The following is a 25677-nucleotide window of genomic DNA, read 5'->3' as shown; positions in this document are numbered from 1 at the left end:
TGATCCTGAGGAACATGGAGAAACTTCAGGTTATTTTCAGATCAGTACAGCGGGGCATGAAGACTGTGATCAGAAGCATAAAAATGAGGTAAGAAGCACACCCAGGAGGTGGGTGCAGACATGTTGAGAGAGATGTGGCTCCAAATGAGACAAGCCAGTTCCATCTTCTTACTTTTAAACAAATCAGAGACGAGAACACAGGTGTGCATGAATGCACACACACGCACACACATATACACACCTATGTTTACACACGTACATTTGTGCATACCATGTCCTATATCCACTCTGAGCTTTGTGTCTATTCAAAATGCCAGGAGGCAGTGTGGTTCATAGAGAGAAGCCCAGCAGAACGGGGACAGTTCTGCAGCCAGGAGGCCAGGCGATCCTAAGTGGAAAGCTGGGAAGGTGGCTATGGAGGAGGCGAGGCACGTCTGTCTGGGGTCTATGGCTGGGGAAGGAGACCGTTTATTGAGCATCTTCTTTGACCCTGCAAACAGGTGTTTTGCATAGCACTTGCCTCACAATATCCTTGTGATGTAAGTTTAATCAATCCCCTTCTGCAAACTAGAAAACTGTTGTCCAGAGGCAAGGTCACATGACTGGGAAATAACAGAATTGCTAATCACATACCTCCCAGAGCCCAGCTCCCCTTTTCTGCACCACGGGTCTCTAACAGTGGCGATGTCGCCATTCCTGTGGATTACAGGGTTTGACAACAACCCTGGGCTCTACCCGATAGCATCCACCTCTGACCATGGGACAATCAAGTGTCTCCAGATATTAATGGTAACATATCTTCTGGGAAAGAGAGGCTCCCCCATTAAGAACCACAGTTCCCCATCCTGCTATTTGTTATTCTACAGCCCTGGAAGCCTGACCAGACCTGCCTTCTTCTTGTATGTTTAACTATGCTCCCAGGAGCCTGCATGGTGCGGGGGCTCTGAGACTCAGGCTCAGTTAACACAGGGCTCAAGGGCTGACCCTGATACTTGTATCCCTCTGGGTGGTGGCCCTGACTAGCGGTGCTTGACCAAGAGTGTAAGTAAAATCACCTAGGGAATTGCTTAATTCTTTTGTTTCTTTCCTGTTTGTTCCTTTGTGGTGTTCAAAGTAAAGCTACCTTTGCCCTCCCCCAGTCCTGCTGAGGCCCAAGGCAGCACAGTCCCAGTTTAAAAGAAAAAAATCCATAGCCTAACATTACCAGGGCTCATTCCATGCATGAAGCCAACCCCCAGTTGCTCACATGCAATTACTCTTCGGGCCTGTCTGGGTACCAGACACCATTCTGGGGACTGGGGTGAAGAGAGGAACTCTAGTGACTGGTGAATATCAGGACGTAAATAGAGCATGACACAGAACAGGACCTACTTAAGGACAGCTTTGTCCGTGCTCTTTGGAGCATGGAAAAAAGGTGACCAACTGCTGTGTGAGCAGAGGGCACGAAGAGGGCTGTGGAGGAGGAAAAAGGTGTGGCCATAGAGGGCCATGGAGTTTCCGTGTATGTGCAAAGTTGGGAGAGTTGAGAGGACATGCAGGTATGTGTGCATGTATGGGCAAAACAGCCTCATATATATATTCACATACTGTGTATCTGTTACCTGCAAACAGTATATGGGGTATACATGTTCAGCATACCTTCAAGTATACATCTGTGTGAAGAACCTTGTGGATGTATGTGTCTCTAAGTGTAAGTGCACAGACCAAATAGGGGGTATAGAATATCTGTGTATTTGTGTGTGTGTGCTTCTCCAAAGGAGGCCAGCTGAGTCATGATCTTAATTTAGAAGTAGTGGAGAAAAAAGGATGGGCCTTCCAAGAATAAGGAAGAAGTAGACTGTGCAAAAGCAGAGGTGTGGCTGGGCAGGGCATGGCCTGGGTATGATAGCCTCAGAGCAGAAGGAAAAGAGAGAGATGAGGAGCCCATGAAGGGCCATGCCGACACATCTTGGTTGGGTGTGACCTGGGTAGGATCTGAGGCAGGCATACCAACTATTCAGAGGTAAGATGGGTAGCCAGTAAGGCATGGCATCGATCATGTGTGAAGCAGTTGTTTACAGATGTTTATAAATGAATGCCACTGGAGACATCAGAACCTTATGCTCCCAGACTGTACGTGGAATTGCATCTCTATGGCACGTAGGCAGGATCCTCTGGCAAAAACAGGCCCCGTTCATTTCTCTAACCTCCTGGGACTGGCTGATCTGAGGCACCTCCTAAGCAACTCCACTGCTCAGGACAAGCCTCCGTGCCTGAAAGCCCTTGGTATCTCACTCAGCCCTGACCCTTCCACCTTCCCCACCCACTCGAAGCCAGGTACTTCTAACCCCTTTACATCAGAACATGAGAAGTTTCTACATGACCCCAAATCAGCCACCAAGTCAGACTGCTCCTTCATCTAGCCCCACAATCCACAAAAACCCCGAGAAGAACCCTAGGCTGAAAGAACTCAGTGTGGCAGCCAGAAGCTGGGCAGAGACACAGGCTTGGCAGTCAGCCTCACTGGATCTGTGTCCTCGGGCAAGGATTTTTCCCTCCTAGTCCTCCATTTCCTAAGACAGGAATTGCAAAAATCCCAACAGCACAGAGCTGTGGTGATTTGTTCAACAAAATATGCATACGGTTGAGTGTTCTTAATTTGAAGTGCTTGGGGCCAGAAGTGTTTTGAATTTCAGGTGTGTGTTTGTCTCCTTTTCAGATTTTGAAGCATCAGATATCTTAGTGATGAATACCAGCTCTAAACATTGTAGTCATTTATATTTCAGACATAGCTTATACAGAAAAGCTCTATTTTTGCACACCTGTGCTTTTGCACACCTATATTTTGGCAGTGACCCATCACATGAAGCAAGGTGTAGAATCTTCTACATGTGATGTCATGCCAGCACTCCAGTGTAATTTTGGAGCAATCCAGATTGAGATGATCGCATTAGGAATGCCCTGCCCTCCCCTCCCTGTAGCTTCTGCTCCAGGCACTGAACACACCAGGGAGCAAAACAGATACAGATCTTGCCTCCAAGTACTGTGATAAACAATAAGCTTAATAAACAACTCAATCATGGCGGGTGATAAGATTGTAAGAAACAAGCATGGGGTAAGGGGGACAAAATGACCAGGGTAGAGGATATTGGAATATATGGTGTGACCACTGGAGTAGGACTAAACAGAAACGGATACAGAGCTGTTGTATGCCACTTTTCCCGCCGAGATGTGGATGTCTGCTCACCTCAGACAGGAAATCAATGACAGAACAACAATTTGGTGAACCAATGGGTTTTATGGGGTCACTTACAGGAACATGGGTCAGGGGTCACTTACAGGAGCAGAAATGACTGAAAGACAGCTGCATCACCAATGCCCATCCCAGCATGAGTGAAAACTGGACACCTGGAGCACACTGCATAGCCTGCAGGTCACTCAACAGATGGGGGAGTGTCTTTCACACAGCTCCGTGTCTTCTAGACAGCTCCTCTTCAGTTCGTACTGCTTCCATAACCCTGAGGAGGGTGAGGCCTAGTGGATCTGGTCAGTGACAGAGACTTCCTGCAGCTTCTGAGTGTTTCTTCACTGCATTTAACCAGTGTTCCTGCCTTTAGGACATCCTGTGTCTTAATGAGCTTCCCTCTAAGATGGAATATTTTGTCTCAGAGAAAATTGCCACACAACAAGATCAGGCAGAGACAGTTGTAGCTCAATCAGGAGGGGTGTCTGTTCACTCATGGGCAACTTTGTCTGGCACTCTGAGTTTCAGAGTCGTATAGAATAGCCATCATCATTTGGCTCAGGCTGACAGGCTGGCTCAGTATCTTAGGGACACATCCCAGATTCCTTGGGGTCCACTTCTCCCACTAGAACCTGTCCAAAATATTCAAGCACCCTGCAGCCTTCCTGGTGACTGCTGTCCCAGTCATTTCCTGGCACTACCCACCAAGGGCATATCAGGTCAGAAACAGGTGCCAAGCATGAGGCAGCTCTCTACCCAGAGATCAGCAAGTCCAGGTACTTCCAGTTAGAACAGCAAAGAAATCATGTCTACCAGTGTCCTGGGCACGCAACACACCAGCAGGTTCAAAACAGCTTTGAGGGCTGTCCAGAATCTGAACTTTAGCCTAATACTAGCCACAGACTGTATGACCCACTTCTTCCTGCCAACTACACAAGTTGAAGCCTAGCCCTAAGACAATGGTATTAGGAGATAAGGTCTTTAGAAAGCGTTAGATATAGATGAGGCCATGAAAGGGAGTCACATGGTGGTGTTTCTGCTGTTACAAGAGAATGAAGAGAGACAAGTGTTTTCACCCTCCACCCTAAGGTGAGGACACAGAAGGAGGGCATGTATCTGCCAACAAGAAGGGCCTTCATCAGGTACCAAACCAACCAGCATCCTGATCATGGAATTCCCAGACTCAAGAAGTATGTTTATCAGTTCACCCACCCAGTCTGTAATATATTTTGTATTTTGTAATAGTAACCAAAGCTGACCCTACAGTGCTACTACATATAAGGCTTCACAACCAGAAAACATAAAGGACAGAGGAGACTGAGAAGAAACAGAAATAACATTGTGCGGGAATATGCAAAGCTAATAAAGTGTAGGACCTTGGACATGTAAGCTGCCTTCTTAACACTGACCTGGTCAGTGGTTTTTGAAGTCCTAATGATACATGAAGATATCTTAGGGAGATATATGAGTCTCCCTACTTCCCATTTCAGCTGAAGCCAGCTCTGTGCTTATCTGTCTTACATGCTGGATTCCTTGACAAGATTTATTTTTGGAAATTAAAAAATAAAGGGGAATGAAATGGTTTCATTCTGATATCTACCCAATAGAGTTGGAACCAAAATGGAGTAGGACATGCTATTTAGCTTAAACCCATCAAGACTCATCCCTAAAAAACAGATGAAGGAGCCAAACCCATTCACACCAGGCTGGAAAGGAGAGGGTCACACTCAACAAAATCCAACTATAGATGTTCCAAGGATGAATGAGGCCCTCAGAACACACAAATAACCACAGTCTAGTGCACTCAAGACTGTAGATTCCCAGGACTGACTAGCCGTTAGATGTGCACAATATGCCTATGAAACCAATGGACTGTACACTAGGCTGCCCCTTCCCAGAGAAGGAAAACAAAAGACCAGAGAGCTGAGGTTGTGCCAGGAGCCTGGCTCTCTGACTCCTAGACCAGTATTCACCCTAATGAGTATCTAGACACTCAGTGATATTGCTTCCCATCTATGGGACGCTTAAAGAAGACATATGGGCTGGTCTCAAAAGTTAATGAGCTTCTAGTATCTACATCATGGAATGTGAAGCAGAAGTTACAAAGATATCCATGGACTGGTGTTCAGAGAGTCATTCTTCACAATAGCCAAAAGATAGAAGCAACCCAGAGGCCATCTGTGTACACACAGATAAACAGAATGTAGAGTACACACACAAGGGAATATCATCAAGCCATAAAAAAGAAGGCCATTGGTGCAAACTATAATGTAGAAAGAAATAAACCAGACACAAAGGGACAAATATGTGACCCCACTAATAGGATGCACTCACAATGATCAGAGTCCTAGAGACGGAAAGTAGAATGGTGGTTGCCGAGAGTTGGCAGAGGGAGGGAGAGGGAGCTGCTGTTTAAAAGGCAGAGTTTCAGATGAGAAGGCTCTGGATGGGGGTGTGTGGGGGTGCTGACTGTTACACAAGGGAGTGTACTTGATGCTGCATTTACACTTAAAGTGGTCAGAGGCAGTAAATTTTATGTTGTGTATGTTTCCCCCTGTGCTGGCTAGTTTATATCAACTGGGGGACACTAGCTAGAGTCATCTAAGAGGAGGAAGCTTCACTTAAGAAAATGCCTTCAGAAGACCAGGCTGTAAGCAGAAAAGCATAAGGGCATTTTCCCAATTAGTGATTGATAGGAGAGGGCCCAGCCCATTGTGGGAGGTGCCATCCCTGGGCTAGTGGTCCTAGATTATATATATATATATATATATATATATATATATATATATATATATATATATATATATATATATATATACATATATATAAAAGCAGGCTGAGCAAGCCAGAGAGAGCAAGCCAGTAAGCAGCACTCCTCCATAGCCTCTGTATTATCTCCTGTCTCCGGGTTCCTGCCTTGCCTGAGTTCCCTCAGTGATGGACTGTGATGTGGAAGTGTAAGCAGAATAAATTCTTTCTTCCTCAAGTTTCTTTTGATCATGATATTTTATCAGAACAATAGTAACCTACCTGAGACACTCCACCTCTCTGTGTCTCTGTCTCTGTCTGCCTGTCTATCTGCCTCTCTTTCTCTCCTTCTCTCTCTCTCTCTCTCTCTCTCTCTCTCTCTCTCTCTCTCTCTCTCTCTCACACACACACACACACACACGCACACACACACATTATGATGAATCATTGGTGAACATGAGCCTAGCTCAGCCAGACTAAGTGCCTGTTCAGCATGTGTGGATCCCAACAAGAGGGACTCTGAAAACAATGTGGTCTTAGCACACCAAACAAATCAATGTACAAAATGGTGGCCTTCATAATGGCATCTTGACTCAGTGTATCACATGCTTTGACCCTACTTTTCTGTCATTACCCTTTCCTGTTCCTTCTCTACTCTTACTTGTCTCCTTCTCTTCCCAAATATCTCCCTTTCCTTCATGTCATATCCATATGTATATGTATACATTCTGTGTATGTGTAGCCTCGCTTCTATTCAATATAGAAAATGTTTGATAGCTGTCTGAATCTGGCAGAATCCCATGCTTCTTCATGACTGAATAAAATGCCATTGTATCTATATAGCACACTTTCTGCATCCATTCACCTACTGAAGGGCATTGAGGTTGATTCCACAATCCAGCTGTTGTGAATCATGCTGCAATAAACATGGATGTGCAGGAACTTCCTGTGGTGTGCTGACTCACAATGCTTTGTGTACATTGCCAGCAGTGGTACAGCTGGGTGAGATGGTGGTTTCAACTTCAGATTTTTGAGGAATTTCCATCCTGATTTCCACAGTAGTTGTACAAATTTGCATTCCCACCAACAGTGTATAGAAGTGTTCCCTCACACCATCCTTGCCAGCATGTGTGTTTAGTGTTGATTTGCATCTCTCTGGTGGCTAAGGATGTTGGACTGTTGTTGTTTTCTGTATAATTATTGGTCATTTCAACTTGCTGGGCGGTGGTTGCACACACCTTTAATCCCAGCACTCCGGAGGCAGAAGCAGGCAGATCTCGGTGAATTCAAGTCTAGCCTTGTCTACAGAGTGAGCTCTAGGACAGCCAGGGCTACACAGAGAAACCCTGTCTCAGAAGAAGAGGGGGGGGGGTGCGGGGGGAACTTTCTCTACTTCATTCTTAAAGTGTCAGTTCATTTCATTTGCTTATTTCTTCATTGAATGGGGGTAGTTGATGTGTAATTTTTTTAGTTGTTTAATATATTTTAGATACTAATCCCATCAGATATATAGCTGTCAACAATTTTTTCCCATTCCATAAGGCAGAAAACTCTGTTTTTTTCTTTGATGATAAAGATTTGATGGATATTAGAATTAGTCTCATGTGTTCAGAATTGAGTTGTAGGATCAGGATTTTATATATATTTGGCTGGTATCAGATTTGCTATGGTAGACAGAAGAGGAAGAGAGAACTTTTTTCTCTAGTGTGTGTTACATGCCAAACAAGAAACACACCCAGCCATGGAAACCAACACCCTAAAATTACCTGGCTGAGGTTTATGCACAATACCTTGATGAATAAGCCCTGGTGGGAACTCGCGGGGTTCCTCTACCTTGCCAGCTTCATGCTGTCCTCCCCAGAGGCTTTGACATGAAGGGAAGGGGACTCCACCTAGGACCCTGGGAAAGGCAAACAAGCTTTAGAGCCTTTCTAATTTTGTCTATAAAAGGGACACATGGAGGAAGTGACTGGCTTAAGGCCACATCCCTTAGTTCAGGCCACATCAGAACTTGTCTGAACCAAGGTCCTAATTACCCAGCTGAACCTTCTTCTTTCCATTTCTCCAATTCGAATTGTTTTCTCAAGGATTCTGTCCCATCTAGACAGAATTAAGTGACCCTCCTTTCTGTGTGTCTCAATGGTTCCAGTTCTATCACTCAAATTTCTAGATTTCTCTGTTGTTAACCAAAGGGTGCAGAGGCCTCATTTTCTCATGTCCTCCTTTCTCGTATGTTCTTGCCCACAGAACTGCAGTTTTTACATCTCAGAAGCATGAATTGGTTGTGGATTTATAACAGTCATAGCTGACAAGCTGGAGCCAATGGACCATGCCTGCCCACTGCCTGCTTTTGTAAATAAAGTGTGATTGGCATGTAGAGTTGCCCATGTGTACCATTTATGACTGCTTTTACAGCTCAATGGCAGAGTTGAGAAACTGTAAGGCTGTGAGACCCACAAAGATGAAAACACCACCTGACCCTTCACAGACAATGTTTGCTGATCTGGAGGTTCATAGGGATGAGGACCATATCTGCTTTATACTTAGACCTTAAGAGGCACCCGTTAAGTACTTCTGAATGAAGGAGAAGGGAGAGAGAGGAGTAAATGGGGAGGGATAAATGTTTCTCTTCAGAAAAGAGATTTAAAACCAGGGTAAGAATGGTGTGGAAGCAGAGCAGAGCTCTGGGTGTGGGTTTCCAGGAAGGTCCTGCAGGGATTGGAAGCATACACTGTCAAGATGGAGACCATTATCAGCCTCACGATACAGTTCAGTCTCTGATGCTTGCCTGGTGTGATAATTAATCTTCACTGTTAACGTGACTAAATTTGGAATCACCCAGGAGACACATGCTTGGGTATCTTTGAGGATGCTTCTGGAGAGGTTTACCTGAGGAAAGAAGACACACCCTGAACAGAGCAGCACCTTATCATGTGCTGGAGTTCTGAACTGAAAAAGTAGAAAGGTTGCTGTGTGCCAGTGTCCAGATGTGAACAAGCTCTTGTGACCACAGCTGCCACCCACTGCTACTAACAAGCACATATACCATGACGGACTGTACTCTCCAAAACCAACATCCAAAACACACCCTTCCTCTAAGTTTCTCTTTGTCAGATATATGGCCAAAGGACAGTAGCTAACACATCTGGCCTCAAAAAGGAACTGTGTCTCCATCTAGTTAAGAAGGGAATAATGCCTCCTATTTCCCTAAAGCAGATTTGGGGAGACAATCTATTTGAGGTGGGAAAAGGAATAGAAGCTAACTTGTAGGGCCTAGAAACTCCTAGTTTTTCTTTTGTCCTGGCTAAGAAACAGAGCACCTGGATTTGTCTGCAGCTCAGCCATGCACATGTTTATCTCCATAGGTTTGAACCCAAGCCAAGCCTTGAATATTCCCAGGCACTAAGAAAGCTGTTTAGGTTGCACCTTGAAAACACTGAGAGATCTCTCTATAAAAATTGAGGAAAAAGGGCTGGGGATTTAGCTCAGTGGTAAAGTGCTTGTCTAGCAAGCACAAGGCCCTGGGTTCGATCCTCAGCTCTGGAAAAACAAACAAACAAACAAAAAAGACTCGGGCTTTAAGGCCGGGTGGTGGCGGCAGCGGCAGCAGCACACACCTTTAATCCCAGCCGGGCGGATGTCTGTGAGTTCGAGGCCAGCCAGGGCTACCAAGTGAGTTCCAGGAAAGGCGCAAAGCTACACAGAGAAACCCTGTGGTTGGGGATTTAGCTCAGTGGTAGAGCACTTGTCTAGCAAGCTCAAGCCCCTGGGTTCGATCCTCAGCTCCAAAAAAAAAAAAAAATTGAGGAAAAGAAGAAAAAAACATAGTCCAGAGGTCTGGGCTTCACATGGTCTTTCAGAGAAAGGGACCACCGATGAAAACTAACAATCTAATGGCCAACTTGAGAGGCCACAGGAAAGTCGAAGCCAGAGGAAGGCAGTCTGCCATGATGGGTAAATTCTGGGTAACCAGGCATTTTCCCCACCAAAACCTCCATCAGTTTGAGGGCAACTGTGTTCTCAGGCAGTGTAAGCTTTTATGTAAATAGGCCAAGGCCTTGCAGTAGGAGTCTTATCTAAAACACATAATGCACTTGGTTCTTACATTGCTGCAGGTAAGTGCCATACCAATAACTTAATTATATATATTATATATAATATATAAAAACATATATGTGTGTGTGTTATAAAAAGCACATATAATGAAGGGAGGAGAGTGAAACTTAACTCCCTTTCTTCTGTTTTTGGCATCTTCCTGCTCCTGCCTACCATTTCCTTTTCGGCTTTCCTCTCAGGACTACACAGCCACTATATACCTCCGGCAGCGCTGGACAGACCCACGGCTGGTGTTCGAAGGCAACAAGAGCTTCACTCTAGACGCCCGTCTTGTGGAGTTCCTCTGGGTACCAGACACATACATTGTGGAGTCCAAGAAGTCCTTCCTCCATGAAGTCACGGTAGGAAACAGGCTCATCCGCCTCTTCTCCAATGGCACGGTCCTGTACGCACTCAGGTGAGCAGGCATCTGGCACTCTGGGATTGGAGGGAAAGACACATATATCCTGGGTACTTCTGACCAGTACCAAAGGGCCAGTCTGAACCCCCATTCCTCACAAGTTCTTCTGTTTTAGACCCACCACCACTCATAAGGACTTCTCTCAGTACAGCATGGCTACAGTCACATCTTCTGAGCAACTGCTCTGTGTCAGGCCCCATGCACTATACTAAGGAAAAGCTGAGTGAGACATACCTGCTCCTGAGAGGACAGGATGTAAACAAAGGAAGTATTGGGTGCCAGGACGCAAGCGAGCGAGGCATAGGTTAGTGGTTAGAGGCGGGGTTAGAATATGCTTTCATAGGATTATGAACTGGACCTTTAAGAGTGAGGAAAGTTAGCAGAAAAAGAAGAAACAGTGCTAGAGAGATAGCATGGGGACCTGAGATCAGAGTCCCAACGTCAATGTAACAGTCTAGCGGCATGCATCTAAAACCCCAGTGCTGAGGGATAGAGACAGGCAGACCATCCTGTCTAGCCCTAGCTGCAAGTTCCCAGGTTCTGTGAGAGACCAAATCTCAAAAGAAAAGAATAATAAGGTGAGGACCCACGGGCTTCATGAATAAAATGCTTGCTGCCCAAGCATGAGGATTAGAGTTCTAAGCCCTACCACTTATTTACTGCAGGGCTGGCATGAAGTCCACCTGTGTGCTTGGCCTCTGAGAGATCGAGATCTCTAGGAAAGATGTCTGACTAAACTACCCAAATCTGTGAGATCCAGGTTCTCTAAGAGACCCTGCCTCAATGTATAAGGTGGAGAGTGATTGAGAAAGACACTCAAACTGTGGCCTCCGTGTACACACACACATACACACACCCTCTCACATGTGCACCCACAAATGTAAAAATATACACAAACAAATACAGACACATATACATAAATAAGGTGGAAAAGTCTTTGAGGAAGATATCCCAACACCAGCCCTTGGTCTCCACACTAATCCACATGGGCAAGTACACCCAACATGCACACAAACACACATACCACACACACACACAGAGGAGGGGAGAGGAAGATGGAGAGAGAGAGGAGAAAAAGATGACAAGGAAGGGTAAATACCTGAGCAAACAGAGAAGTCTATGTAAGGAATTTATCTTTCATGAGGCTCAGTGGAGCAGGGTATCTCTACATCTCTGCTTGTCTGAGACATGTTTATACAAAGAAGCAAGGCATGTGTCCCAAAGACTACCTACTTGCAGCTACAGGCCACCTCCACGAATTGCCAAGGCCTAAAGCTCCTTCCATCACATAGACTCCCACCAATGGTTAGATGGAAAGAGGCTCCCTGAGTGCTGCATAAGGCAGCCTACACAGATGATTTATCCTGAGCAAGAGCTGTGCACACTTGGGCTCCCTGAGTCCTTGGGGAGCAGATCAAGTAGTAAATATGAATAGACTAACCTTTAATAACAAGAAAGACCTAAAGTTACAAAGAAAAGACTGAACCAACCAATAAATAGCATTTCTGGGCATGCCTCAGCAACACTGAGTTTTACAGAGGCCTGTACAAACCCCAACTCCTCTTTCAAGAAACCTAACTCTCCTTTGATTCCCAATCTACATATTTCAATGCTTCCATGGGAACCTGTTCACACAGGTGTGTTCATATACACTTGTGTATCTCTGGGGAGAAGGGGTTGTGCATCTATTCTGGGTTACAGCATATAGTACAATCAGCCTGGGTAAGAATGTAAAAATTGCCAGGCTGCAGTTGCGCACACCTTTAATCCCAGCACTCAGGAGGCCGAGCCAGGTGGATCTCTGTGAGTTTGAGGCCAGCCTGGTCTACAGAGTGAGATCCAACACAGGCACCAAAACTACATGGAGGAACCTTGTCTTGAAAAATAAACAACAACAAAAACAAACAAACAAAAAAAGAATGTAAGAATTACCAATGAATCACAGTTGACGAACAACTTACCACTAGACTCCTTTTTGCTGTTGTTCGGTTTTTCAAGACAGGGCTTCTCCGTGTTAACAGCCCTGACTGCCCTGGAACTCACTCTGTAGACCAGGCTGGCCTCAAACTCACAGAGATCCACCTGTCTCTGCCTCCCGAATGCTAGTGCTGCCACTAGACTCTTGTTCTAAACACCTCTGTGAACTTGGTCAAGTTACTAGGCCCTCTGAGCCTCAGTTTCCTCAAAAAAAAAAAATAAAAATAATAGCAGTTCTTATAGCATAGAGATACTCAAAGGTTAATGCATGTGACATCCTCAGCACAGAAACTGGCTTGCAGTAAGCAACCAGTAACCAGTGGTTGCTTTTCTCTGTCTCCCTTAAGTGGATGTAGAGCTCATCAAGTTGGATACTATGCTATCAACAGACACATCTGCCTCCTAGATGTACCCAGCACTGTACTTAATAAATCAGGAATCTAGTAAAAATGTGTGAATGTAAGAAAGGAAGATTAAGGCTTTTAAAATCTCCACTGCGAGAACTTCACTGATGTCTTGTTACGCATCCTTGGGTGAATCCAAGAGCTGTGAGCTGTAGTACCTGGTGCCCTCTGGGTTCTCTATCCTGATCCCATCAAGGAACAAAGAGATGAGGACTCCTGTCCCAGCTGTGCTGCTCAGAGCCTTGTGGGCCCAAACAAGTCTAGTGATCACTGTTCCAGACCTACAAGGGGTTGTTATTGAAAGCCTAAGCACAAAAATATCTCCAGAAAGTGGAAGTGAGCATAAAGTCCCACCCCTGACCAAGATGTTATTTGTAAATGATAGCTGCTGGGGAAAGGGGAAAATCATTTTTCTCTAATGGAGTGACATTATACCAACCATACTTCAGAGTAGGCCTCATGTTCAGGAGTAGTAGGCCTATAAAAAAAATAGGTTCCATGGTTTTTGTTTTGTTTCATTCTGTGTACTTTGTGGCTGTCATTTTGGTTTGGGGTTGGGTGTTTGTTGGGGAGTTTTGAGAAAGAGAATGTGAAGTTGGGTTAGTAGGAAGTGAGGATCATCTGGGAATGGTTGGGGTAAAGGAAAGAATATGATCAAAATATATTTTATGAAAATATGAATTAGAATTTTTAAAAAGCCTCTCCAGAGGCTGGAGAGATGACTCAGCCCTTAAGAGCATTGGCTGCTCTCTTGCAGAGGACCGGGTTTGGTTCCCAGCTCCCATATGGTGGCTCCCAACCAGTCCTAACTCCAGTTCCAAAAGACCCAAGGCCCTTAAACACTTAAAATAAATTGAATAAGCTGAAAACTATGTGTTGAAGACATCTCCAACACTCTGGAGAATGAGCCTGTTCTGTAATATTGTGGATGTTTGCCTCCGAGTAGCCAGCATTCCAGCTTCTTCCACTCTGGATCCAGCTTGAACTGGATCTGATGAGTGTTGTTGAGCACAGAAAACCTCAGGAATGCTTGGATGCAGGCTCCAAGCCACTTGTCCCCCGAAGAGTCTAAGAAAAAGTCCTCTTGGAGCAGCCTTCAGGAAGAAATGGGAACTTATCATCTCTTGTTCACAGCACTCTTTCTGAGTCTATTTCTTTTCTTTCTTGATTCTTTCTTTCTTTTTTTTTTTTTTAGAATCACAACAACTGTTACATGTAACATGGACCTGTCTAAATACCCTATGGACACACAGACCTGCAAGTTGCAGCTAGAGAGCTGTAAGTATACATGCTGTAGGCCCCAGGTGACTTTTCTGAGTGACTTCCATCTCTGTTTTTGCAGAGTACCCCATACCCTATGACCCTTCTTTCTTTGTGTTGATCTGCAATGGATTGGGCCATTCCACCTCTACTTCCAGATAGATTCAGATTCTTCTCACAAACTATGTAACACTGCATCTTTGGGGGAAGGACCACTCTATACTAGTACCAAGTATCTTGAGCCATGAGTAGAGAGATGACTGAAGAAAATACTGTAATATAGCTGATGTGTAGATCATGGCCAACCAACTGCATTCCTCTGACAAATCCTGCCCATCACATATTTCTGGAAGTAGTTGTATTATAGCAAAATGATGGCCACTCTTTTGCAGATCATCTATGGTTGCTGTCTGTAATAACAGAACTGAATATTTGTGATAAAGACTGTATTGTCTACAAAGCCTAAAATAAAAAACATTCTTCATCGCTACAGAACTTTTAGGAGCCTCCAAGATTTCATTTCATGTGAAATTCCATGCAGTGTATCCCTTCCTAGACTTACATAACCATAGACTCTTATTTCATGTGTATTTCTATTTTATAGGCAACAGCTTGATGAAAGTAGGTCTAAGCTAGCTCCTAATACTTAGAACTTATAGTACTTTATTTATGCCATCTCTCAGGCCGCTTACTCATCCTCTGGAATTCCAGGTGAGTCCTTTGTAATTGTTCTATGACTATGAACTTTATCCACACATCCACTATTGCTCTACCAAAACCAAATCAACTCCAGATGCAGACATCCTGGGCCTCATCAAACCCATTTCCATTTGTTACTAAATACGCCTCAGGCTATTCTGTGAAGCCCAGAAGGCCTCAAACGTTTTCTTTTCTTTATGCAACTGCAGAGGGAGTAGGGAAGTTAGTTGGAAAATGACTATAGGAGGGACAGCTAAAGTTATGACCTCAATCTGCCTTAGCCCTGGTCACCTTGACTAAACCATTTTTCGATTGGCAACCGTGAAAATAATAATTATTAATAGGACTCTTTTCCTGATAAATAGTACTACATCCACATGTCAAGCACTCTCATAGATACCTTCCAAACAAACCTGTAAGTGTTGCTTTTCATACCTTATGATTATAGAAATTAAGGCTCACTACAATTTAGCATTTTTCTAAAGGAACCTGGGAAGCAGGAACCTTGGGTGAGGCTGGAGTCCAGGAAGAGAGGCCAACAGTTCCAAGAGCTCTTCTACTAGCCAGAAGGCCCATGAGGATTTTGTTCCAGTAGCTTGCTTGGATGTGATCTGGGCTATACATTTCTCCTGAGTATACCATAATGTAGTTTGAAGCAATTGTATGGGATTTCTAGGTTCTTTACCACCGACTGATAATCACCATTTTCCCCAGACCAAGAGAGCATGTAATGCTTGTTTGGGCTTCCCAAATCCTGCCAAATGTGAAGCTGAAATACAGTCTGACTACCAGATGGCAGTCCAAAGCTTCTTCCATGCCAGTTCCTTTCAGTTACTTAGGACCAAGGCCAGTGTTTCTCCTTTCCCCTGCGTATTAAGGAAAATATTTTGACTCAGTCTAATACTTCAGTTCTACATATTTTCCCACTACAGTCCCCAGCTAGTCTAGATGGCTGGTTGAGTTCTATCTGCCTACCTACAGTTAATTCACCCATTCAACAACTACATGCCTGTTCTGTGTTAATGCTGTGGTGAATGTTTTCCATACCAAGACACAATAATTCACCAGTCTTTAAGAAGTGTACCACCTTACAGAGAAAACAGGACTTAAAATAATTATGAAAGAATAATGATAATAATAAAAAGTAATGGCAGGATGAATGCCTGGTAGAGGGTCAGAGATGCCTAGATGGAATTGCTACCTGAAATCAGAGGAGGGATCAGTTCCAGCTGGCTAAGTGGACAAAAAAGCAAGGAATAGTATCAAACAAGAAGGTACATAGCAAAGGTTAAAAGTTAGAAAGGAGCAAACAGGAGTTGGAGAATGTGGTGGGTGGGAGGCACAGAGGGCTTACCTAGCATGTGAAAGGCCCTGGGGGAGAAAAACCAAATACTCAAATCAGTCACTGATGTGTATGATGCAGTTGCCTCCAACACATACAGGACCTTACTTGGTATATGTAAAGCTTCGTATAGTGCTGTAAGTAATGAGCATCTAAATTATAACCTGGGAATGTCCTAGCGTGGAAAACGAGGGTTTACTCTAAATGGATGTAGTTCAAATCAATCCCTTTGGATTGTTAAACCATCTACATTGTTCCTTAGTAGGCATCTCTGAATATCCCCCAAACTTGGGCACCTGTGATAGGGATATAATGCCACAGATATGACTCATTAGGGCATCAAAGTGGAAAATAACTATAGACAGGCCTTTGGGACCACTGGGAACTCTGTATATAAGGGCACAAGTGGGCAATGCCAGGAGAGAAGAGCCATTATGAGAAGAAGCCATTTTGGGGGAAGTACACATTTAATGAAATACTTAGGCAGATTAATTACCCTACTGAGTGATTCAGTGCATGCAAACCCTTCTTGAAGCAATGCAGCTGTTTGGTGGCAGAATGCAACTCGGAGTTATCCAGAGGAGAAGTCATTTGAGTGTAGCCCAGTAGAAATAATTGCCCTCCATGTGTCATGGCTGGGCATATCCCAAATCCCAGGAGCAAGATTCTCCAAGAAACTTCAGCAACTCTGTGTGCACAGACGGCATCCCCAAGGAGCAGAGGAGGCTTCCACAGAATGCTTATTAGGAGGCATTTAGGTATTGAAAACCTCACTAAGGTTTGTTTTTTTCCTGTATAGTACCACTAAAAAAGAATTGATATTATCTTAATTTCCCAAATTCACCCAGGAACAGAGGACAGTAGCAAATAATAAATGTGAGCCTCTACTGGGGGTGAAACCAAGTACCCAGGTAGAAACTTGCTCTCCTCCTTTTCATAGCGATGTCTTCATTACTTTGGGATTCCAATCTAATTTCTGTGGCTAGCTTCCATTCATGTTCAGATGATTCCAAAGGAAAACCCACAACTTTATCTGGAGCTCAAGGAGCTCAGGCATCATAAAAATAAAGCCTACTAAATATTGACTTCTATAATGATGCTTCATAACACAATATTAGTCCCAGTAACCTCTGAAGAAATGGCAGGAGATATTTGTGTTTATGACCACAGGTGCTGGAATCATGGAGCAACATCACTAGCTGTATGACTTTGGCTAACAAACCTCTGAGTCTCAGTTTCCTACACCTTGAAAAAGTAACGGTACCTGGCTCAATAAGCTGCCTTCTGTATAAGTCAGGTTTATTGAGCTATATTGTAGGTACCATAAAAGTCACCCATTTTTAAGTATGTGATTCAACGTTTTTGGCAACCTTACCAGGGTATGTAGTCATTGACAGGTTGCATTGTTGGAACATTCCCATCACCCCCAAAGAGATCCCTGTGCCTACTTTGATCACCCCAATTTCCTGCCACCAACTCCCAAGTATCACTAACATGCATTCTGCCGCTATGAATTTGTCTCTGCTGAATGTTTGATGTAAGTAAGATCAATATGATCCGTTCCCTGTGCATCTGGCTTTTTCCACAGAATGCTGTGGCATGTCATCAGAACTTCATTCCTTTTGATTGTTCAGTACTATTTCTTTCCAGTTTTTCAGCTGGTGGGCTTTTGGGTTATTCTCACATCTGGCCACTGCACATCATGCTGCTGTGAGCATTTCTATACAAGTCTTCTGTGACTAGCACTTCATTCCTCTTAAGTAAATACCTTGGAATAGAATTCTGATTCAAACGACACATTTATTATTTAAGTTTTTAATTAGTCATTTTGTTTCCAAAGTTGTTGTACATCTTACATTCCCACCAGTGAAGTTCAGCTTGTCAATATCATTATCATTTTTCTTACCTCTTCCTTCTTACTGCTGTTTTAACAAGTAGAAGTAGTGTGTGGTTTTGCTTTGCATTTTCCTAGTGATGAATGAAATTGGGCCTGGTTTTTTTTTTTTTTTTTTTTTTTTTTTTTTTTTGTGCTTATTAACTATGAACGCATCTTCTCAACAAAGATTAGAGGAGATGATAATGTTGCAAGGAAGGCACTTAGAAATTGCTTACGAAGTAATAAATGCTACATTATTATCACCACCATCCACCAGCTTTGAGATTAAGCTTTCCAGTGTGAGGCACAGTGCTGGCTTTTGTCTCTTACTTGCCTTTATCCTGAGAAAGTTAAGAAACCACTTAGAATCTGAGAGTTTTCACATATAATGAGCAAATGATTCCTCAAGTCTAAGGTACAATATTTAATGAATAAGCACATTTTAGGAGAAAGTGCTGCTTCACATACATAAATTGATGGTGAGATCCATCACAATTTCAGAAATGTAAAACCAAAAGTCCATCTTAAAATTGAAGAAACATAGAAATGTCTACTTTACAGGACTGTGAGAACATTAGAGATGTATTGTATGTCGTGTAAGGGACAACGTAAATGGTTCATAAAAGGTAACTGTTATTACTACCACTAACTGTTATTAGTAAAGCTAACATTTATCAAAAGCACATATTGACAGATATTCACCAAGTGGCCAGTTATAGGATTTTTTATATTTGCACTTATACCAATGAGAAATATGAATAGACCCCTTCCAAAGTTCCAGAGAACATTATCCAAGCTTAGATTGCTCTGAAAGACAGACTCTAACGTGGGTCTCTTTGTGTTAACATGCTTAATAAGTGTCATTCAGTAGTAAAGGAAGCCATTTCTATCATCCACCAGGCTTGGACAATGCTTAGCACAGAACGACTTCTCAACCAGTCAAAAATGGTCCTAGCAAAAGATCTCATCCTGCTGTGCTTGAGAAACCTAGCCAATTTTTGCATGGCATGCTCCTTTAGACTTAGTATCATCAGAATAGAGCTCTTGCTGTGTCTGCTCTTTAGCATTTCCCAAACCAGCTAAGTCTGCAGCATCCTTGTACTGACCAGGGCTCACTTCTGTTTGCCAGGGGGATACGATGGCAATGACGTGGAGTTCACCTGGCTGAGAGGGAACGATTCTGTGCGTGGGCTTGAAAGCCTACGCCTTGCTCAGTACACCATCCAACAGTATTTCACCTTGGTCACCGTATCCCAGCAGGAGACAGGTAACTCTTATGACTCATCACACAGAATAAAAATATTTAAAGAGAGTGTTGCAACCTGAATAATAAGTAGTATGACCTCCACCTTTACTCCTGTGGAGTACAAGCATTCTGTAGTGGTGTGGAATAGGGAAGGGAGATGGGCATGGAACCTGGGTTTCTGTGGACTCTACACTCTGGGTGGACATGGTCTGCTAGAGACCATGGACCAACACTGAATCTTAGCTGGTACATTCCAGGTTTTCCAATGACTGTTCAAATGCAGCACTCCCTTGTGCACAAAAAGCCACTCATGTTTCTAATGAGTATACTTGTCACTGAAGAATGAAATTAAGAAAGTGCTCACAGGTAAAGAAGACAGTGGCAATACCACATGATCACCTCATTCATGAAATTATCCATTCATCATGTACAGAGCTGGATCTCTGGGAGTTGGTGGTTTTAAATAGTTTTTGGGTTTTGTTGTTTTGGTTTAGTTTTGGTTTTGGTATTTCAAGATAGGGTTTTTCTGTACAGTCCTGGCTGTCCTGGAACTTGCTCTGTAGACTAGGCTGGTCTTGAACTCATGTAGATCTATCTGCTTCTGCCTCCCTAGTACTGGGACTAAAGGTGTGTGCCACCATACCTGGCTTAAATAGGTATTTTCTGAATGACATGATTTTACATATAAACAATGGCATTTTCTTCTTAGTTCCTCATCCAAGTCAGGAATGCTTCTGCTCATCAATATTTATACTCTTTAAAACATTATCATGCACTTTAGTTGAATCTACATGACTTTAAAAATTAAATGTATGCCAAAACTGTGCCTAGAAGAAAGACAGGAAGGAGAGATGACAGCTCCCTATTGTCTACATTCCCCACAGGCAGCATATGTGCATAGGTCATTTCCTAAGCACAATCCTAAAGTGATACCTCTGAAATCAACAAAAAATAAATTATTGGAGCTGGATGGCTAGCTCAGTCAGTAACATTCTTACCTTGTGAAAAGAAGGACTTGACTTCAGTCCCCAGAACCCACTGGGGGAAAAAAGTTGGGCACACCACTTATAATTCCAGTACCAGAGAGGCAAAGCCAGTGGAACTCTGAGGCTCACTGGCCAGCACCTAGCCTATGCAGCCAGCTCCAGGCCAGTAAGAAATCCTGTCTCAGACAAAAAGGTAGACGATGCCTGAGCAACATCATTCAAGATTGCACGCTGGTCTACACACACACACACACACACACACACACACACACACACGCACACACGCACGCACACACGTGCATATACACAAAAATTAAATTACATTTAATAGGCCTATTCTACAGTAATCTTGAAAGCAATAGACTGTCTTAAGTAATCTTCATCAAACAGGTATTTATTAACAACTTATCATGTGAATGCAAGACTGAGAGACACAGGGTTTGCCCCCTTGGGGTTCACAGTCTAGCAAGCTAGATGTTGAGAAAATTGGTGCTAACAATACTGAAGGAATGCTTTGATAAAGGAAGGCATAAGAAGAAAAGGAGTTAGGTAACAGCACCCTGTAAATCCCATGACAGGCAACATTGACGTCCTTTGTGGTAACCAGAGTGATAGTGCATAGTTGACCAGATTTTGCTAACAAAAGACTTAATGTGACTGTGCTTTGGGCACCTCCTCTCCTGTGTGAACAGACACAATCTCTTACCTCTTGTTTGCACTCTCAGGAAACTATACACGATTGGTTTTGCAATTCGAGCTTCGGAGGAACGTCCTGTATTTCATTCTGGAAACCTACGTCCCTTCCACTTTCCTGGTGGTGTTATCCTGGGTTTCGTTTTGGATCTCTCTTGATTCAGTTCCTGCCAGAACCTGTATTGGTAAGAAGCGCCCATGAACAAGTTCCTAGAACTAGGTGGGTCAGGTGCTTTTTAAAATTCTATCATTATTTCACTGATGGTTGCAGGGCCATTGTAAGGGCTGGTATCCTGAGAAAGTCCTTCACACAGAGAGAAAAATGGATGCAGAGATAGAAAGATAACATCAGGAGGACTGTATTTTTTATTTATTTTATAGTGACAGATGGGGTGAGCCTGTGTAAACAGTCCACTGTCAGTTGCTTTATTACTGTCCATCTCTAAAAGAAGATGGAAGATGACATATTTAGAAAACTATGTCACTTACATGCATTCGAGATGAATAAAACATCCCTATTTCAGAAGGTCACAGAATCTTTGAAATGAGGTCTGTACTGTTCGTGAGGCCTGTCCTCATCTTGCCGGCTCCTGAATGGAGCCACCTAGTAAGATGGCAGAGGATGACAGAGGGGGTGGGGGTCAGTGACACACCAGCATGGAACAGCTTCTGATGTCTTCCCCAGGAGTGACAACTGTGTTGTCCATGACCACGCTGATGATCGGCTCCCGCACATCCCTACCCAACACCAACTGCTTCATCAAGGCCATGGATGTGTACCTGGGAATCTGCTTCAGCTTTGTGTTTGGGGCCTTACTGGAGTACGCAGTTGCTCACTACAGCTCCTTACAGCAGATGGCAGTCAAAGATAGGGTAAGGATTTAGAGGGGGTTGTCTATGATCCATCACCTGGGCCATGCATTGCTCTGAAGAGGTGATCAGGGCTTGGTTCCCATTCCCAGAGTAATTCACTTTGTTCTAATGAATCTTATCCCTACTAAGATGGGCATATTTGGAAGTCATGGTGCCCCTTAACCAAGGTTGCTCTTTTCATCAGATAAAATAGGATATCAAAATTAAATTTTCTAGCAAAAAACACTATTATTCATTTGCAACATGAAAGTATAATTATAAGAACACGTATCTAAGAAAAAGCCCAGCATCAAACTAAACTTGCTTAGCTGTTCATACATTTCAGATTAATATGTGATTACTTACTACTTAATTCTTTCAATGCAATTTTATATTCTTAAATTATACAAGTAGCAGTTTATAAAAAAAAAAAAAAAGTATGGAAAAAATTAACGTCTAACAAAATCTTTGGGATTCTAACCCAAAACTTCATTGTCCCAGTGTGGTGCACTGTTTTCTCTTTACAACCCCCATGGACCCCAAGGTTATTTGAAAACTAAGTTTGATAGACATTAAAACAATGAAGCACAAACTGACATACAAACAGACCAATGATAGGGATCTGATTCGGAAAAGCACCACCCTAAGCAACGTACTCTTAGACCATAGGGGCCTAAAAGTGAGCATATGGGCAACCAGAAGAGCCGGGGGATTTGTCATTGTATTTGGTTGTTGTGTCAATTCAAATACCAAAGACAAAAGAGCATGTGCAGCAGCCAGAGGAGAATATGGATTTCATGTGCTTTCTTCCATGTAGGCTTCCCTAATAACACACACGAATTCAAATTTGTTAGAATGATAAATGAGGGTTGGAGAATTCCCAAGATCTTCTACTGGAGATACCAGTATGTGCCTCCATGCCAGGCATATAACAACAGATGCACTGTGGAGTATATACTGTATCCTTTACACCTCTCTGAGTATCCTAAAACTCAGTGAAATCGAACCATCATTCTCCTTATTTTATTACTGAGAAATTTGTCCTCCAAGTGGTGGAGCAACTCAGCCAAGACCCCACATTCTTGTTGGACCGTGGAAATTCCCCAGATTTGCAGGGAACATAGCACCGTTTCTATGTGTGTTGCAAAGATCACATGATACAATGGTTTTATATTATCTCTCATAATCTCTTCTCCCTGGAACAGACTAGACCTTTACCAAATATCTACTAGGTGCTTTACACAATTTATATCACCTAATCCTCCTCTTAGTTTCATGAAGGAACAATATTAATATCATTACCATGCTCCAGACAAGGAAACCATGTCTTAAAGGGATTTAAGGAACTAAAGTTTCCAGGAGTGACAGACTGATTGAGATTTAAGCCCAGATCCACTACCTTCACAGCACCCTGCTCTTCACAGTATCATCCATGTACGTTACTGTGTCCTGACTTCTAAGCTAACTATTTTCTATGAACCAGGGGACAATGAAGGAATCAGAAGATGTCAATATTACCAACATCATCAACAGCTCCATCTCCAGCTTTAAACGAAAGATCAGCTTTGCCAGCATTGAAATTTCTGGTGACAATGTCAACTATAGTGACTTGACAATGAAAGCCAGTGACAAGTTCAAGTTTGTCTTCCGAGAAAAGATTGGCAGAATTGTCGATTATTTCACAATTCAAAATCCCAGCAATGTGGATCGGTATTCCAAACTACTATTTCCTTTGATTTTTATGTTAGCCAATGTATTTTACTGGGCATACTACATGTATTTTTGAGATGACATCGGACTTTTGCATGCCATGTCTTTAAAAGAATAACATAATAATGTTAAAGATATTCTAGGACATGTACACACTTTAGCCCAGAAAGCTACAAATGGGCTAAAATAATGATTATTTTAAACTGTGTAGAAGTCCTAGAATAACAGGGTTCTATAATGGAATCATTACAAAGCAACTTTTTTCTTCTTCAGTTTTGGACAGACATCCCCACAGAACTCAAGATCACAAACCTACTCAGGGCTCTTTGCTCTCTGGGTCCCTGGTCTGCATTCACTGCATAAAAATATATATTAAGGGGTTTATTTTCTAAAGAATTCATAATGACATTTACTAAATCTCTGAAATGCTTATAAGATGAATACTTGCCAATATAGGAAACAACATTTTCTAATTTTTGTTTTTCCTGGAAATGGAATGTGGGTTCATGTCAGTTCAATAGGTCACCATACTGCAGCAACTCAATACCAGGTGAGTTCTCAGTATTACCTAATACCACAGAAGAATTGTCCCCAAATTCCAGTGAGTCCTACCATTGAGAAATCAAATGTTAGTGAATAAAATTACTGGACCAATAAGCTAAAACATAAATCCTTTAATATGGTTTCCCCAGACTTGAGGGACTCCTGGAATTTACACCCCTATTACATGTATTATATTATTTTATTGTTATACACCTGTTGTCCTAAACTGTGTAAAATGCTCTTTTGCCATACTAGGGAAACAGGAGGAGTTTTTGGAACTTATTTTAGTATTCTTAATACAGAATACTGCCATGAAGACTTGCTGGTCAAGTCTATTTTCTAGTCACCATTACTCACATACCAGCTAGGTACCCAGTAGACCAGAGTGCTCTGTCAACCTGTCATTTGTGTTGACCACATTGGGGAACACTTTGCCAGTAGCAGATCCCCTGCATCCTTCCAAGAGGGGCTTTCATCCCCATGCTCCAGTGATCAGGCAGGAGTGATACCTATTAGATAAGGACCCTTATTTCCCAGATACAAGTAGCTTGTCTTGTACAGATTCTTTTCCCCAGTCCTTCTAACTGGACAACTTTTTTTTGTCCATATATCTTTACTCGCAAGTGTTCATTGCAAAGAGTCATTGGTCTGGTTCCAGGCCTCTGGTTTCTGCTACATTATCAATGCTGGGCCTTCACTGGAACTCCCCTTGGATATCCTGGTGTTGCTCAGTGTGTCGTGGGGTCTGCAGGACTGGTCCCTTCACGTGCTCCAGCAGATCGCAGATGGGGTGGATGTTGGGGTGCGTCAACCCATAACCCTGGTTCTGGGCCTGGGTAGTTGCAGGGTTGGTCATCCTGCCAGCTCCTCACCCCCAATCCTTATCCTTACCACCAGGGTGAGCTCTCCAGTAGCTGGACTACTTTAAATGGCTTATCCTACATGCTCAGGAGACCACTGGCCCTGAGTCTTGAATGCTCTGAGCAATTATAAGACATGCTGCACAATCCACTTGAGTTGTCTTTTCTGAGTTCAGCCAATGTTATCCTGACCTAGGAACTCGTAGGTGCCTCTCCCTCTGCTTGTTGGGACTCAGCTATACCTGGTTCCAACTCAGCCTCGATTATTTCCAAGACTCACCATCTTCAGCCCTTTAGCCTCCCTTGCTAATGAATGTGCAGCTTTAACTGCCCTTTCTCAAACAAACCAGACCTTCAGATGGTCTTCTTTTCACTTGTTGCATCCATGGACTCTCCTTTTTATCATCATGATACTTCTCATGATTCAGTTTCTGTGACTTGATTGCCTGGCACTTAACAATTATTTCTACTTCAGAACTCTCTGTGTTCATTGGAATATACTTTGAAGCTAGATGTAGTTGCACCATTAGAGTTCTTAGTAAAACCTCTTCATACTTTATATCTGTCATACACATCTTTAAGGGGAGGGGTTAGGAGACGGGAAATGCAATTGAAGGATTCAATCATATTTGTGATATTTTTATAAAAAATATTTAAAATATATATAACTTCACTGAGGACTCATGTAAGCTATTGAATAATAACACTTGTAAGTATGTGAAACTATAAAATAAATACATCG

At 43.0% G+C, this 25677-nt stretch overlaps 1 protein-coding gene across 1 annotated transcript in view; it reads left to right on the top strand.

The window, feature by feature from the left end:
• The window catches only part of LOC118588624 (gamma-aminobutyric acid type A receptor subunit pi), a 44210-nt gene extending 20602 nt beyond the window's left edge, over nt 1–23608 (top strand). The window contains exons 4-10 of the mRNA XM_036195199.1: nt 8728–8762; nt 10267–10484; nt 14064–14146; nt 19175–19312; nt 21003–21155; nt 21656–21843; nt 23306–23608. Of these exons, the coding sequence (XP_036051092.1) occupies nt 8728–8762; nt 10267–10484; nt 14064–14146; nt 19175–19312; nt 21003–21155; nt 21656–21843; nt 23306–23608 (1118 nt within the window). The remainder of the gene's footprint in view (nt 1–8727; nt 8763–10266; nt 10485–14063; nt 14147–19174; nt 19313–21002; nt 21156–21655; nt 21844–23305) is intronic.
• The last annotated feature ends 2069 nt before the right edge of the window (nt 23609–25677 follow it).

The sequence above is a fragment of the Onychomys torridus genome, chromosome 8 (genome assembly GCF_903995425.1).
Source record: "Onychomys torridus chromosome 8, mOncTor1.1, whole genome shotgun sequence".
NCBI lineage: Eukaryota > Metazoa > Chordata > Mammalia > Rodentia > Cricetidae > Onychomys > Onychomys torridus.
This window is presented reverse-complemented; position numbering and strand designations above follow the sequence as displayed.